General features: G+C 47.2%; 1 protein-coding gene across 1 annotated transcript in view; it reads right to left on the reverse strand.

Annotated features, from left to right (window-relative positions):
- LOC144146591 (uncharacterized) overlaps positions 1-15,474 on the reverse strand; it is a 66,398-nt gene that overhangs the window by 5,868 nt on the left and 45,056 nt on the right. The window contains exon 4 of the mRNA XM_077678530.1: positions 5,906-6,076. Coding sequence (XP_077534656.1) covers positions 5,906-6,076 — 171 coding nt within the window. The remainder of the gene's footprint in view (positions 1-5,905; positions 6,077-15,474) is intronic.

A 15,474-nucleotide genomic window follows, 5' to 3' on the forward strand; every position in this document is an offset into this window, starting at 1 on the left:
TAATGACCTGGAATTCGCAGCATCTTCGACTTCCGTGAAGGCGGTGAATACTGTTGCTAGTTTTCCGAAGGTGAGAAGAGTTTTGCCCGAAATTCTCCGGAATCGCGGCAGAACAGTTCTGACGAGAATATCCCATCATCGGCCACAACAGGGGGCGCCAGGTGCGATGAACTTGTAATGAAGGCACCAGACGTCCGACAACGTTTCCTTGAATGCCCGGGCTTTATATGAATAAATGACTTGGGGAAGGCTCCGCCATGACACGACACACCTAATACAAATCAGGAATGGTTCTTAACTCATTGAGGTGACCAATTCCAGATGCACTATACTCGCGATGTATCGGACACGTATGAAGATTGCGATGGAGCTCTTAGAGTTGCACCGGCGCCTCATCCTCGCAGTCAGATGTCCCTCCGCGCGGGCTGCGCCACAAACAGTGCGTTACTGTGATAATTTCGAAAGTTACACGAGTCTTTTCGTGATCGCTCACAAACTACTGTAGCGACGACACGAAAACAACGTGATAAAGAGTGGACAATGTTACGCATTAGGCGCCATCTCCTTTCAAAATGCGCGCGCACGGTGACATCCGGGTCCTTCGCTTCGGTGGAGTGATACACCACATGAGCTGTAGCCGTTCCTTAAAAAATCCTGCAACACTAATTTAACTTTTCTTATAAAATTAAATTGCTTATATAACGTAGTAACGAGCATGTCCAGTATAGTTAGAATAGAAGCCTGAAAGTACCTCAGCCAAAATATACTGCTCTAAGCCAACCGGATAATTCAGAAGCCTGCCCGATAGATTACGTCACTACAATTACGTGAAAAAGTACAACGATTGTGTCAAAAATTACGTCATTGCAGCGATGTAGTGCTTTTTGCCGGCTTTCTATTAGTTGCAACAATTAACAAACAGTTTCGACGGCACCCAAAAAAAAATGGCGGCGTATCTGTTTCCTTCACTGCAAATGTCGTCGAAAGACGATAGTCTTCTGCCGCCCCTGCTGATCAGCCCACGTCTCTCCACCGCCCACCCGTGATGCTCTTCCCCTACCATTTATGTTTTGACATGATAATGCAATGCGGGTTTGTTTAAGGAGATTTCAATTTTACCGCGTTGTAGCGGGTCGGCAAATGCACGATTCGCGCCAGGTGTGTGCCGTGCTGCCTCCGGGTGCGTCTCGTATCAGGGTCTTTCGGTTGCAGCTCGGCACGTTGCTGCGACGTTTCCTTGAGACGACGGGCGTCGACGTGCCGGCAGTCCTCCGCCGCAATGTCATCTCCGGTGTTTTCCTTGCATTTTGTGAACGTGTCTTGTGAACATTTTGTGAACATGCCATGCAACTTGATCACAACTACCACTGTCGCTGAAGGATTGAAAATCACGTATGTGGCGCCGTCCTTTCCAGAGCTATGTGCACTCGGCACACAATGAAATTAAATGTCGCGTAATGGAGACACCAAACACGAACCGCGCAACGTACAGGCGGAGATATTTCTTTTGATAACAGTGGCGCCACCTGGCACTGGCCCTGAGAAAATCCCAAGCTTCCTCTCCCAGGGCTGCTGCCAGATGGCGCCTCTTAAAGCAAGGCTTTCTACCTCTACCAGCCAACGGTTCTTTCCTGGCGTGCGGGACAAGTAACCCCCAACGCGGCTCAGGAAACGAAGGGCGCTTTTCACTCATGGAGCGCGGCGATGGGGCGTTATTGCCCAGCGTTCCCCGTGCTCACCCCGGCGGGCGCGTCGGCGGAACCCTTCCGTTGGCTTTGTCGTCTGCTTTAGCAACGGTTGTTTTGAGCCTGTTTTGGCGCAACTTCCATTTGGCGCAACTTCGCCTCCATTGCGTGCTTACTTCGCACGGCCTGATTAACCTTTTCGACACCTCCTCCTGGGTAACCCGGACCAGACGGAATTAAGTGGTCGTACGGCGAGGATACGTTAAGGATTGGTTTGCAGGGCGGGAAAACAAAATGTAGAGACCACCAACAGACATCTGGCCGCTAGAGAAGCGCCACCTTTTGCGCACTCCTGCCGAATCGGACTGTGTTTTCTAAACTTCTGAATACCACAGTTCGGTTGGGTTTTAAAGGAGTCATGAAGACAAAAAAAAGTTTGTATTATTCGAAAGATTCCGTGTTTTATAGTGCAACCAGGGCTTGTCCGAATGTAAACGATGCTTTATGCAGAGAAATTAAATATTCGACGTGAAAATTTTGATTTTCCTGCTAAATCGTGCGTTTTCGTAGTCTGCACTGACATCCCAGGGCCTTGTTTACGGTTAGTGAACCTAGATGGCGCTGCCACACCGCGGCAAGCCTTGTTCTGCCTTTGGTTTGTTTGTGAACGCATTTATACCTGGCTTGTTGTGTTCAGGGAAGACAATCGTTTCGTGAAACATGGTGCTCGCTCGACAAATGCGGTCACGTAAGACATCGTCGCTTTCGTCAATCGGCCAGTGTCATCTGAAACAACCCCAAAGCCCCGCAGTCATGTGCAGCTAAACCAAGCATAGTGCGCGCAGTACCTACAGCAGTACCCATCGGTAATTCTATGTTTACGTGTGCTTTCGTAACTTCTACTGTTTGTCCCACTATTCTTAGGGCTTTAAAAAGAATGTTCCCTAAATTTAAGCGCAAATAACTCGTTCGGCAAGCTTTAGGGCTCTGCCTAATTTGCGTTTACTTTTGCCGCTCTCCTCCGATTGCAGAGCTCTCTGGTATGACACCATAAGTTCTGTTGCAGGAAATGAGCTAGTGGGTGGCATGGCCATTCCATTTTTCCCTAATTATGTAGCTTATTTGAGCGAAGTTTACGTTAAAAGTGGTGTCAGTATGATTCTAACGAGCCAATCTTTTGAATGAACCAAACTTGTGTTTTATCTTCAAGGCTCCTTTAACAGGTTGTCATGAATGGCGACGTGAGTGCTTCTGGTTGCACTATTTGTAGAGCCACGTGCGTGACTTGAAGTGACGTCGCATGTGGAATAGTTGTGGGGGTCATTCACAGCTTTGCTTTACAACCACCTTCACAGCGTGGATTGGAGACAATTTTTTTTGTAAAGTGATTTTTTTTACTACTCGGGTTGCACTATTTCATTTGATATCGCAACAATCAAGCATTGAAAATGTACTCTACGTAACATTGCAAATGTCATCTGTGTATTGATATTTTGCCTCAGATAAGAAGAATGTTTTGTTTTTGCTCAACAATTTTGACACGCACAAAAATTTCCACCAGATGTATACGTTTACAAATGGTTGTGAGTATATCAACGTCTTGTTCAGTAGCTTCTCTAACTTTGGCCGGACGGCGGAATCGAATGACAGGCAGACATACAGACAGACCATAATTTTGCGTTCAAGTATCCCAAGAAATAGAATCGTCTTTCAAGAAACCGCAAAAGCACACCAGAATTCTGGTGTGCTTTTGCGGTTTTACGGAAAGAGTAAGAGTAAGAGAAAATCACGCAGTGCCGCTTCGTGCTGGCGATAACTAGAGCTTTCACAATGCTTCGGTGCCCGAAGAGTGAAGCGTTTATCAGAAGTGTTGCAGAGTCCTTTTAAACCCTAGTATAATGCCTGTCCGCCCTAGTAGCCTTCGCAGGGGTAAAAGCAAACTAAGCAAAAGCGGTACTACGCTACATATTTCAATGTCTTCATTGCGCAGCAAGTGGCCTTCAGCCCCAAGCGGCGAAGCTGCGCTTTTCTTATCGCTTCGCTCAATCAGCGCCAGCTGGGCCGTCTGCGCGTGCGCTGCAGCGCAAGCGAATCACGTGACTAGGCGAGGGTCTAACGGCTGCTTCGCAGGCGCTTAGTCCCGCACTTTCGCCATCGATGCGCGCCGGTTGGGCTGACTCTGCGTACCCTCTAGAGTGTAGGGAAAGCGAAAGAAGGATGAATCTAATCTTCCAGTAAGCACAGTTAAACGGCAGGCTGTGAAACCTCATGCAAAGCAGAACTTCTACGAAACGCTGTGTGCGTAGTATTGTTATCGCTCGTGACAACTAGGCGTAGCAGTGTTAAAGGAGCCATGAAGAGAAAACAAAAGTTTGTTTTATTCGAAAGATTAGGTGTTTCATAGTACCCCAAGCGCTTTCCCGGAAGCAAATGATGCTTTATTCACTGATAAATAAGGCAATTTAAGCCAAAATTTTAAATCTCCCGCTAAAATTGAACATTCCGTGACGTGTACAATGGCGTCATAAAGCCGGTCCATGAAACAGATACTTAGTATGTCGACTCCATATAGCACCCACACGCGGGAGTCGATCGAGACGGCGGCCATTTTAAAAATACTAGTAAAACCTAGTGCACCCGCAGCCCTAGTCATGGAATCGCCTGATCCGGAGAACAAAACTCTCGCCGAGGAGCTCGGGCTTGCATTTAACAACCTCACACCACAAAAACGCTCAATGCTTCTAAGTGCACGAGCGGCAAGAGTTGTGGGAAAAGCGGTGGACGTGAAAGCGACCATTCCGCGATAGCCACAACAGACGAACGCCCAGCCGTCGGCACCGCTGCCTCGTCAGCCCCGTCGCGACGGACGAATATAGACTGGTACGTATGTGCCGTATTTTGATTACGGTTAATAATAGTTCAATTTCAGTAGCAGTATCACTTATGCCAGTTGGCCGGTGTCGTGTATGGAAAGCCGTTCGCGCGAGCTCTCTGCTTCGACCAGAAAGATACGAGCGTCAATGCGCGGTGTTTACGGCATTTTTTTCCCCAAGGTCAGAGCGATTTGACGAAGTCGGCAACGAGCGCCAGCATGTTCCAGGAGTGAGCTAACGTAAGGGTCCCTGCCGTAACTGAACAAACTGAAGTTTTCAGTGGTTGTAAACTGGAAACGAGCTTGTAACGACAGCAGCAAACCAACACCATTCGAAACTTACGCGACGACTGGCACTATCTCGTCGCTTCTTGCTGTTCCTTACTCCCCTCGTTTCTATTTTTACCTTTGCTGGTTGGCGATATGACGGCCAACCTCCTGTGAAGGGATTACGATACGAAGCAAGGTCGCGGCTGTGCGTGCTGGAACGGTTCGTTGGCCCCGAAGAGCCTCGAACCCGAAAATTCGTCTGCGCGACGGCGAGATGTCGAGCTCGGCCGGCGCGCTAGTTTCGTACTCATTGGCGCACACGCTTGCGAGTTCGTTCGGACCTTCAACCGTTTACTCCACCGTTCTTTGTCATAAAAAGAATGTGCAGTATGTTTCACGGGCATTTAGCTCGCTATGCAAGCTGTAAGCCCTGCCTAACATGCGTTTGCTTTTGCCGGCCTCCGCCAATCGCAGAGCTTAGCCCATGTGACGGCATAGGTTCTGTTGCGGGAAATGAGCTGGTGGGTCGCATGACCATTCCCGTTTTTCCTAATTATGTAGCTTATTTGAGCGAAGTTTGCGTTATAAGTGGTGTCGTTATGGTTCTAACGAGGCAATCTTTCGAATGAACCAAACTTGTGTTTTCTCTTCATGGCTCCTTTAAATCTAACCATTTATCTTTTGTCGGCAAGTTTGGAACGGTATACGCCTGTAACTACCTAGAGGTGCCTGTAAAGACGCTTGGTTTTTAGGGGAGAAGCCCCTTAGAAGCTCGGGCTGCTGGCGTCTCCTGTCATCGTAATCGTCGTCTCATGTAGTCACGGTACTAAAACACCGGTAAACTCGTTGAAGCCTCGCGCTAGTGAGCTTCGTGCTCCAAAAATAAGACTTTTTCAGCAAAGCTGTATACCTCTACCCCCCGAACGGCTTCATCTCCGTTAGCAAAAACGCCAAGGCGCCAAGTATATACTGCATGCTTCGCCCCTCCCCAGGTTTCACGTTAGTGGAGACGGCCTGAGATTTCGTTGAAGTTTCAAGCCGTTTTTGCCAAAACTCCATTACCACGCGCACCACTTACACCCTGCTGTCCACCCAACAGGCGCAGTGCGAAGACGGACATGGCGCACAGAACGGCCATGAACGGCGTATGCAGCCGCTGGATTCGAATGGCCATCAACGCGCACTCGTCCCCCGCCATTGGCATGCCCAGAAGTTCGAAGCAGCGCTGAGCGTCCGTCGTCCGGTTCACCTGCGCCCAAGATGAAAAAGACAGTACTCCAGTCAGTTTTAGGGCTCACCTCTTCCCTTACGATAAGATATTTGGATCCAAAGATGCTCTGATAGTCAGTCGTTACCCGCCGCGCTGTCTCAAAGGCTGAGGCGTTGTGCTGCTAAGCACAAGGGTGCGAGTTTGATCCTGGCCGCAATGGCTTCTTTTCTTAAGGAGGCGAAAACCAAAAACGGCCGTGTCGACATTTCGGTGCGGAGTGAAGGTCCCGAGCCAGTCAAAAGTAATGAGGAGCCCTGTACTACGGTGTGCCTCATAGCCCAGGTTTATTTCCGCCGCGTTAAACACCCAAAAGCAAATCAAAATCAAGCAGTAGTGAGCCGTTTCGACACATGACGCGAACGAACAACTATAAAATAAATGGCTCACCTGGCCTCGTGAGAACACTGCGGAAGTGGCAGAAACAAAACTCAGGGAAGCTTGCACTTACGCGCAAAGTCTTGAATGGCGGAGCTGCTGTAGGTGAGCATTTCCAGACACATAGTTACGTTTTAGTGTCATTGTTTATTTGTATATTTGCGGTGCTAGTAATCGTCGTTATACGCATCGAATAGGTGTGTCGTCTTCACGGCGAGTGGTGGATGCAGTCATCCTCAACATTGTGGGCATCCACCAGCTCTTCGTCATCGATTCGAGGCAGCGGTGGCGACATCAGCAAGTTGTCTCGGGAGGAGTGACACACTCGTACCCCACTCCGGTCTCTGCTTGCCTCTTAACGTCTTAAAGTGCAGCGGTTTGCGTAGAGGTAGACCCTCCGCCTCGCGTGCAGGAGGACCATGGCTCGAATCCCGGTGCGGCGCAATTCTCACCGGATAAAAAAAAGGAAAAAAATCCGCGTGTTGATGGAATTGCAGAAGGAGGCTTTTGGTGCGGCCTGATGCCGGCGACCATTGACGGTACCTCACTCCCTCATCAGAGCAGGATTGGCCACCCTGGTGAAGTAATCACCACAACCTCCCATGACTACGCCAGTTAACCCTCGGCCCTCAGTCCCCACCGGCTGCGAAGCAACTCACCACGGCGGCGGTGAGACCTGTGACGCAGCAGAGGGTGCAATATTTACATTACTTTAAATTTCTTTATAGTTTATATCGACAGTGCAACTGTTAGTGCGACTACAGCCCCCCGGAAGGGTTTTATGAACGTTTCCAGGTAAAACATAGAAAAATCCCAGCAGAATGCAGTTATAGGAGGAGTTTAATTCAATAAGAGTCGCGGGTACGCTAAAAGCGATGTGCGGTGAAATTCGCGGACGCATGCGTTATATAAGCTTTCTGCAAAAAATTCGTAAACACGCGATTTTCTGTTTTAGCTGTTGCATGAGTGGTAGAATTTTTATCATTGCCGCGCAAAAACCGTGACAGGTAGAAAAGTTTAAGAAACATCTATGAGGACCATTTTGCGGTGCTGGGGAAAGCTGTAAGCGCGAGGAAGGATAACTGGCCTAAACATTCAGTGCCATTTGAGTTCGTAAAAAAGGATGACCACCGAAGCTATCGTACATAATAATAGAGTGGCATTGGCGGCTCATTGTAATATAATTCGTTTCTGGGTGCTTTCGATAATACAAGAGTTACAGCCATTTTCTGTAATTATACTGAATCCATAAATGGCCATTCTTCACTTCTTCAAAGCCAGATTACAAAGACAAAGCTTCCACCTATCTCTTAAACGTCGCCTTCACCTCTAACCACAATCGCATTGCTGGGAACACATTTTTTAGGTGGCAATATTAGCCGCTTTGTATCAAAATGTGAAAAACCTAGGGTCTCTTTATTTTTATCATTTTTTCCGTGCCATAAAGGTTTGGCACACAGTTTTAAGATTCCGGCGATTTGAGCAGGCGCCGTATGGTGGCGCAACGCTCGCGCGCGATTATTGTCTACATCGCTTTGATGTCAGAGGTGATCGGCCGGATTCTAGACACAGACAGCTTCATTGTAAAAAACACTAATGCAAGCCCTTCATAATGCATACGCATGTTGCCCTGGGTTCTGGCAGAAATAAATTTCTGAGGGATACAAAGAAACTTCAGTGGGGATGCGAGTTACACTGTGCCGGAAATTTCGGGAACTGTATCATTTTTGGGTCAAGAGTAACAGACGTCGCTTAATCTGGACCTTAAAAATTGGCGCCGCTTGCACTCGCGGTGCAAGGCTGGAGAAACAGCAGAGCAGGCGGCCCCTCTCCCTTCGTCGGAGACCCGGCTGTTGCACCTTACATTTATTTCTGAACTTGCCGCTGATAGTTCTCCACGACTGGCTAGCCCGGATCGTTTCGTCCGCAGCCTATCACATCCCTACTACAGTGCGCCGCATTAGCACGTCCTGGAACCCGCGGTCAGGCCCAAAGCCTCCCGCACGGGGCACCTTGAGTAATCTTGGTGACGGTATTGGCGACACCGCGGACCCCGAACCCTCAAACATCACTTGCATACTACCGTGGCGATGTGTTTATAGGTGGAGGGTTAGAAACCACAAACAGTGGCTGTCGGAGCCCAAGCCAAGTTCCGGCGGATGGTCTGTTTACAAGGCAGGGACCTTTGAGACTTATGTAGCTGTCAAGGTAAGGCTGTGGAAAAAAGTACCCCCTCTACTGCTTTATACCATAGCCTATGGTATTTTCTACCTGCGCCCCCCCCCCCCCTCCAAACGTGATCGGTCCCTGAAAAGGGGCGGCACCGAAGTTTCTTTTCCTCCTTTGCCTTTGATCTCGCTCTCGCGCTTTTTGATTATTGAATCCTTTGATAAGTAAACCCATCACTCCCAAGTCTGTCTTTCAAATTTCCAAGTTTCTCGAGAGCCTTATCGCAAGTCGTACAAGGCACTCAACGGGAGAAGTCCTGATAACACCCATCTAACCTCCTTGCGCAAGCGTGCATGGTCGATGTTGGCGTCAAGATTATGTCCCATCGCAGCCTTAATAGCTGCCAGGGCGTGATCTCTGATCGGGATCTAATAATTGAGACTGAAGCTTATCTGCTCGACGGCCTTCCTGTCTAGGGCATGACGGCAGTGAGGCGAGTCACCATCAGCCTAAATGACTAAGTAATAGCAACCAACCACATAATCTTGACATTTGACGGCTAAACACTTCCTGAGGCATGCAGTCAACGAGGCTTCATGAGATGTCCTGTACGTTCCTACGTACCGAACCTACGCCGCTGCTTTAAGCGTCAGCAGGTTGGGCTCGGCACAACCTCTTGCTGTGGTAAACGGACGTGCGCAAAATCTGTAGCATAAGATCACCCAACCGAAAATTGTGGATGGCAAAGCTTCACCTGTGCGACGATGCCTATTCCAGGAGTAGTGCAAAGTTTAAGCAGGTAAACAGAACATTACCTTGAAAATCGACGAGAACATCACCTTCCTAGAAGCGCGAAAAGGGTTCGCCTCTTTCCCGCTGGGGAAGAACGCCGCCGTAGCTCGCCGGGGTGTGGAGGAGGAAGAACCGGGAGTCATTTGTTGCGTCAGGCAAGATGATGAATACTCTCACTAGTTCTTTGTCCGAAAGTACATTTTGTGTGAGCGTTGGTTGTGCACGCTCAAGGGTACACGTGCGAGAAAACGGAGTGCCGCAAGGTGGTGAACTCCCTTGGGAAGACATTGCCACCGACTATTCCTATTCTGGAGACTGAGGGCCCAGGATTAATTGGCGTATTCATGAGAGGTTGTGGCCATTATTACACCAGAGGGACCAATCCTGCTCTGGAGAGGGAGTGCGCTACCGGCAATGGTCGCCGGGGTCAGGCCGCACCCCAAGCCTTATTCTGCAATTCCATCAACAAGCGGATTTTTTTTAATCCGGTGAGAATTGTCCGGCACCGCGGTCGGGCGTAGGGTAACAAACGGGTGCGAAGGACATGTCAATAGAAATTAAGAATAAATGTGCGTGGGCAGGGCATGTAATGCGAAGGCAAGATAACCGTTGCTCATTAAGGGTAACAGTGTGGATCCCTAGAGAAGGCAGCCGTGGAAGGGGGCGGGGCAGAAAATTAGATGGACGGATGAGATCGAAACATTTGCGGGGATAAATTGGTCGCACTTAGCACAGGACCGGTAGAATTGGAGATTAATTGGAGAGGCCGTTGCCCTGCAGTGGGCGTAGATCGGCTGTTGATGGTGATGATGATGATTTCTTTTTCGATGTATGTACGATGGCCAGATATCTTTAAATCTGTAGTATGTCCATCTGTGAACGTCAAATTCAGCTCCGTGGCAAAAATCTTGCCATCTGGGCAGACAGAATCATTTTAAACTAAACCCAGAGAAAAGTACTTGTGTTGTTTTTTACAGAAAGCATGGGATCCGTCCGGCACCAGACATCACTCTGAATGACGTTTCCATTCCTGTCAGAAAAGAACAGGTTTTTAGGTATAGTGTTGGATGAAAAACTTACATTCGTTCTTCACATTAAACAACCGAAACATAAATGCCTAAAAGCAAAGCAATCAACATTCTTAGAATTCTCTCACATCAGTCCTGTGGATCGGACAAGCAACTCCTGTTACGTGTTTTTAGCAGCCTGGCGGGGTCTAGATTGAACTATGGAAGTATCGTTTATAAGTCTCCAACAAAAACAAAAACGGCACTAAAACTCCTCGTCCCAGTGCTTCATCTGGGGCTTCGCCTTGCGTGTGACGCATTTCGCACTAGCCCAGTCCAGAGCCTCTACGTCGAGTGCACTAAGTGGTCCCCGCATCACCAGAGGATACACATGGACTTTCTGTATGCCTCAGAAATCATGGCTATGACTGACCAAACTTTTGATTCCATTCTTGACGATACATCCACACAACAGCAGTTTTTAAATCGCCCGTACATTTCTTTGTCTTTCTCACTTAGGGTTAGAGAGGAAACTTCTGAGCTGAAGGTCCCCTTTTTTAGACATACTACACAAGACGCCCATCAATAATTTTATCGACCGTGAAATCTCCGTCCTGTGTCGTGTGATTTGCCGTTTAAACAACTCGATAAAAACGGGGCACCAAGAATTGCGATTCTGCAACATTGCTTATTTCTACAGGACAAGCGGAATTTTACAGTGATGAGTCAAAGGCTGCCACCGCTGTTTCTTGTGCTGCGCACGGAGAGGACTTTTGGGTCTGTAAAACGATGAATGTCCATACAAGTATTTTTACGGCAGGAGCATACGGCATAATAATGATGTTACATCACATTATCTCACACCAAATACCAAAGTATATTGTGTACACGGACTCCCTCAGGGTTGTGTGTGCTTAATAGCACCGACATAACAGCGCGGCGTCAAAAGGGCACGCGTCAAAACAGCACGCGTCAAAACAGCACAGCGACAAGAGCGCACAGCGACAAAACCGCACACGACAGTAGAGCACGGCGCCAAAACAGCACGGCGTCAAAACAGCACGCGACCGAAGAGCACGGCGTCAAAACAGCACGCGACAGAAGAGCACGGCGACGAAACAGCACGCGACAAAACAGCACACTGCAAGAGATGAGCACTGTAAAAGTTGGGTGCGGAGGCGTTGCTAGGTAGTATGGCATAGTGCACTCGCCGGAACGGAATCCAAATTCTGCGGCAAGTAAGGAATTGAAAAGCACATTCATTTGAACTTATTTTTACAAGACTTATCTGTGCAGGAACATATCAGTACATGGACATTTAGGCACCCGCATATTCCAGTGGAGGGCGATTTCGGTACAGGAAGAGATTTAGGTGTGCCTGTGATAGGCTGAAGCAACACAACATAGTGAGCCGTTGATATCAATTACAGATTTTACTTGTTCGTATTACTTTCTTTTTCACGCATGGTTATATGTGCAGTTATTTCTATGAAACGACTACTCCAGTAATTGCCTATTAAAGGTGGTTCCTCGGTCCCGTTGTATTGATTGGTTTTTGGTCATGAATTCAGGGATCTATTTTTATGAAGACGGCATCTGTGCCCTTTTCGTGGTAATTTAACGCAGAGCCATGAATCTGCATATTTCGTGAACACTTTTTTCTGTGTTAATTTACTGAAGATTGTTCCTGGATCCTCTATTATTTAATTACTTTTCTTATAAATGTTGTTTGAATTATTCATTTGCTCATTGACGCCATTCTTTTGAAAACTTCGATGTATAGTGACGGTCTTTTTCACTAAAGTGAAGAATGTGAGCTGCCGGGTCACCAATGAGCCACGATCCACAGTAGCTCATATTCGCGGACGCTGCTTTGACGCGCAATATTGTTGCGGAAATATTTCTTACCCACTAAGAGCTCCTCTGTGCTGTTAAACAAATTAAACCCCCATGTATAAATTAGAATTAAGTGGTGTAGGACTTCAGTAAGAAGCAAATTATCCGTCAGAATAGTAGCGCTTAAGGATTACACTTCGGCTTTTCGCTTCCATCATATTCCAGGTGATTTGGGTTGCAGCGGCTCATGATAACCTGAGGCATGCCTATTTCAACTGGCACTTGTTCTTTTTTTACACTTTCGATAAAACAGCTGAAAAAGAAAACAGCAGCAAGAGAAGATCTTCTTGTGGGAGCCGAAAGATCACGGCCGCTGCAAAGCATGCCTCGGTACCGGGTTAAGGTCTTTTCTTGCCTTGATGCCGTTTTTTTTTTTGTATTCGCAGTGCGGACTCAATAAAAGAAGCACACAAAAGCTTTCATTTCTCTCAGCTTTTTTAGGCTTCACAACCAGAACGCTAAATTTGGAATATGGGATGCTCCGCAGTGAAGGACTTCACACTTCTTCGCGTGCATTTAAACGGCGACACTCCGGCGTGTTCGCTCTTCTCCTTCATTTAAAATGCAACCACCATTGCGGGCATCTAACTCGCTTTCTTTGGCTCAGCGGCTCAACGCTATCCGCTCTTTCCAGCCCCTACAGGTGGCGCTGCTGAAAACGGCAATAGGAGAAGCGAGTTTAAAACCTGTAGGCGGAGGGCTAACCCGTTAAGGTAATAAAGGGTAGGTTTAATGAGTAGAGTAAGACAGGCAAGTTGGTTGGTGGCAACGGACGTCCCGATACAGATGGAGGGCTTCTAATCATCATCATCATAATCATCATCTTAATCATCATGGCGTACCAGACTGTGATCCGGCCTTCATACCAACATGCGCGCCAGCATCAATAGAGGCCCAAAAGCCCGTAGCTCTACTATAAACAATTACTTTATTAAAGATAAACGCAGGCATATGTTGCTAAATGCGAGAGAACGTTAAATTTGTTTCAGGGTGCCTGGTGCGGCGTAAAAAGAGCCGCGTTATACGCAATCCGCTGTGCATGGCTCCGGCCGCACGGAAGTGGTTCGCGAACACCCGCCTTATTGCGAAAAAAACTGCTATAGGATGTGCAACGCTAATCTCGTGGGGTGTTTGCAGTGTACGTCATCGCAGTGTACGTTAAACTTGAGGCGTGTTTGTTTTTTTCCTGTGTAACTGCTAAGCAGAAGACCATACGCACGATGTGCGGGCGATATGGTCCCGGCACAAATGGTCCCGGAGCTACTGGCCCCGGAACTGATAGTCCCGGAACAAATAGTGCCGGAAAACATGTCCCAACTTCAAAGTAGGAAAAAAATGTCCCACCACTACTTCACCTATGCATGAGCGCCTGTATAAGGGAAGCAGGGAGGGGGTCAGTTTATTTGTCTTTACATGTTTGTATTTGTGCACAATGTATTTGCATCGGTCCGTACATAATATATTTGCTAAGGCTGAAATTATTTGAAATAAATGCTGCATGCGAATTTGTCGTCGTACGAGTATGTTCTCCCGTGCTTCCATTGCTGGTATCCTTTCGTTTATTAACGCTTGAGAAGCGAGTATCACGATTCAGGCTGTGCAGTGAGCGCTTTTACAAGCACAATATTATTTAGGTTACATGATGTATCGAAAATGGGAGTGGGCCGGCACCACTGAATATCAGACAACATAAAGCTGTACTAGCGATCACGCTCGCCGATTTCTCGCTATTTAAAAAAACGAACTTTACCCGATGAATGGTGTATTGCGTTACCTAAGCTGCGATACTGTGCTCTTCATCTGAAATGCTTCGATATCTGCAGTTAGAATCAAGCGAAGCGGCTCTAAGGTTTTGGGCCTTGATACTTTTGCAGCTTGCAGCGTCGATACTTTTGATTTTCCCCGAAAATCTATACCTATAAAAAGAAGTGCCCGACTGACTGACTGACTGACTCATCAACGCCCAGCCAAAACTGTTAGACCTAGAGACTTGAAATTTCACGAGTTTATTTGCGTCATTGAGTAAGTGCTCACTAAGGCGGGTTTTCCAGAAATTGCCCTTCGAACCAAAGAAAAGGGCGAAATTGTGGTTTTGCGAATTCGTGATTTTCTCGGTCACCCATTCATATATCGAAGCGCTTTTTGCTGATATAAGTAGTCCTTAAGAATACCTAAGAAGTAGTTTTTGAATTTCGCCCTAACCTACACCAGCGAGGTGATTCCGCATTCCGGATCTAAAATGGTGTTCCTAAAGATTCTCAAATAAATCTTTCATCGATTCAGTAATCCAACTGATTTTTGCGAGACTATGTTACTCATACAAATGCACAGAACCATTTTTAAGGATTTCGCTCTGCGACGCCGCTAAAAGGGTCAAATTGTTTTTTACAAATGACATGGCCAACGAGCCAGAAAGGCCCGACAGGTCATGCACACGTCTAGCCAAACTGCTCTTTCAAACGGCTACAGATTGCAAGGGCACGTTCTGATTACCGTGTTGGAGGTCGATATTTCTTAAAATTTTAAAAATTCCACAATGGAGAGAGTGAAAAGCGGTAAAATTGTTTTTCACATATTAATTTTTTTACCGATATCGAACTGGTTTTTGTTGAGATAGGCAACTTACTCCCTTATCTCAACACTGTTATACAACATTTTTAATGACACCCTCCCAATAAAGGCAAGCGGGTTTTCGGGAAAACACTGTGTTTTTACACTTTCACAAATAATCACCAAGCCAGTTGATATCACCCATTCGTTTTTTCTTGAAAATGCTACCCATTTAATTGCCCGAAAACCACTTTCACGATTTTGTTCTGAGATGCGGATTAGAAGGCCAGCGAGATTTTTTAATCTGCATCCTTTTGGACGTAAAATTCAGTTGAGTTTTCCCGCGTTCGCTTAGCGGTCGCCATCTGTTGACACCTTCGGCAACTACGCGTCTCCCGTAGGAGCAGGTGTCATATATCATAAATGTAAAAGAGAAGATTTTGCCAGTAAAAAGCGCAAAGGTGAGACCTCGGCATCTGCTGCGACTTCCTTCAACCTCGCACCTACCGCAGGAAGCCCATGTTACTTATGATAAAACTGTCCCGATGAGCATCGTTCATATCTTCTGAGATAGCACTTCCTACGAGG

This window comes from Haemaphysalis longicornis, unplaced genomic scaffold (assembly GCF_048455015.1).
Source record: "Haemaphysalis longicornis isolate Haplotype H1 unplaced genomic scaffold, Haemaphysalis longicornis Haplotype H1 scaffold_7, whole genome shotgun sequence".
Classification (NCBI taxonomy): domain Eukaryota; kingdom Metazoa; phylum Arthropoda; class Arachnida; order Ixodida; family Ixodidae; genus Haemaphysalis; species Haemaphysalis longicornis.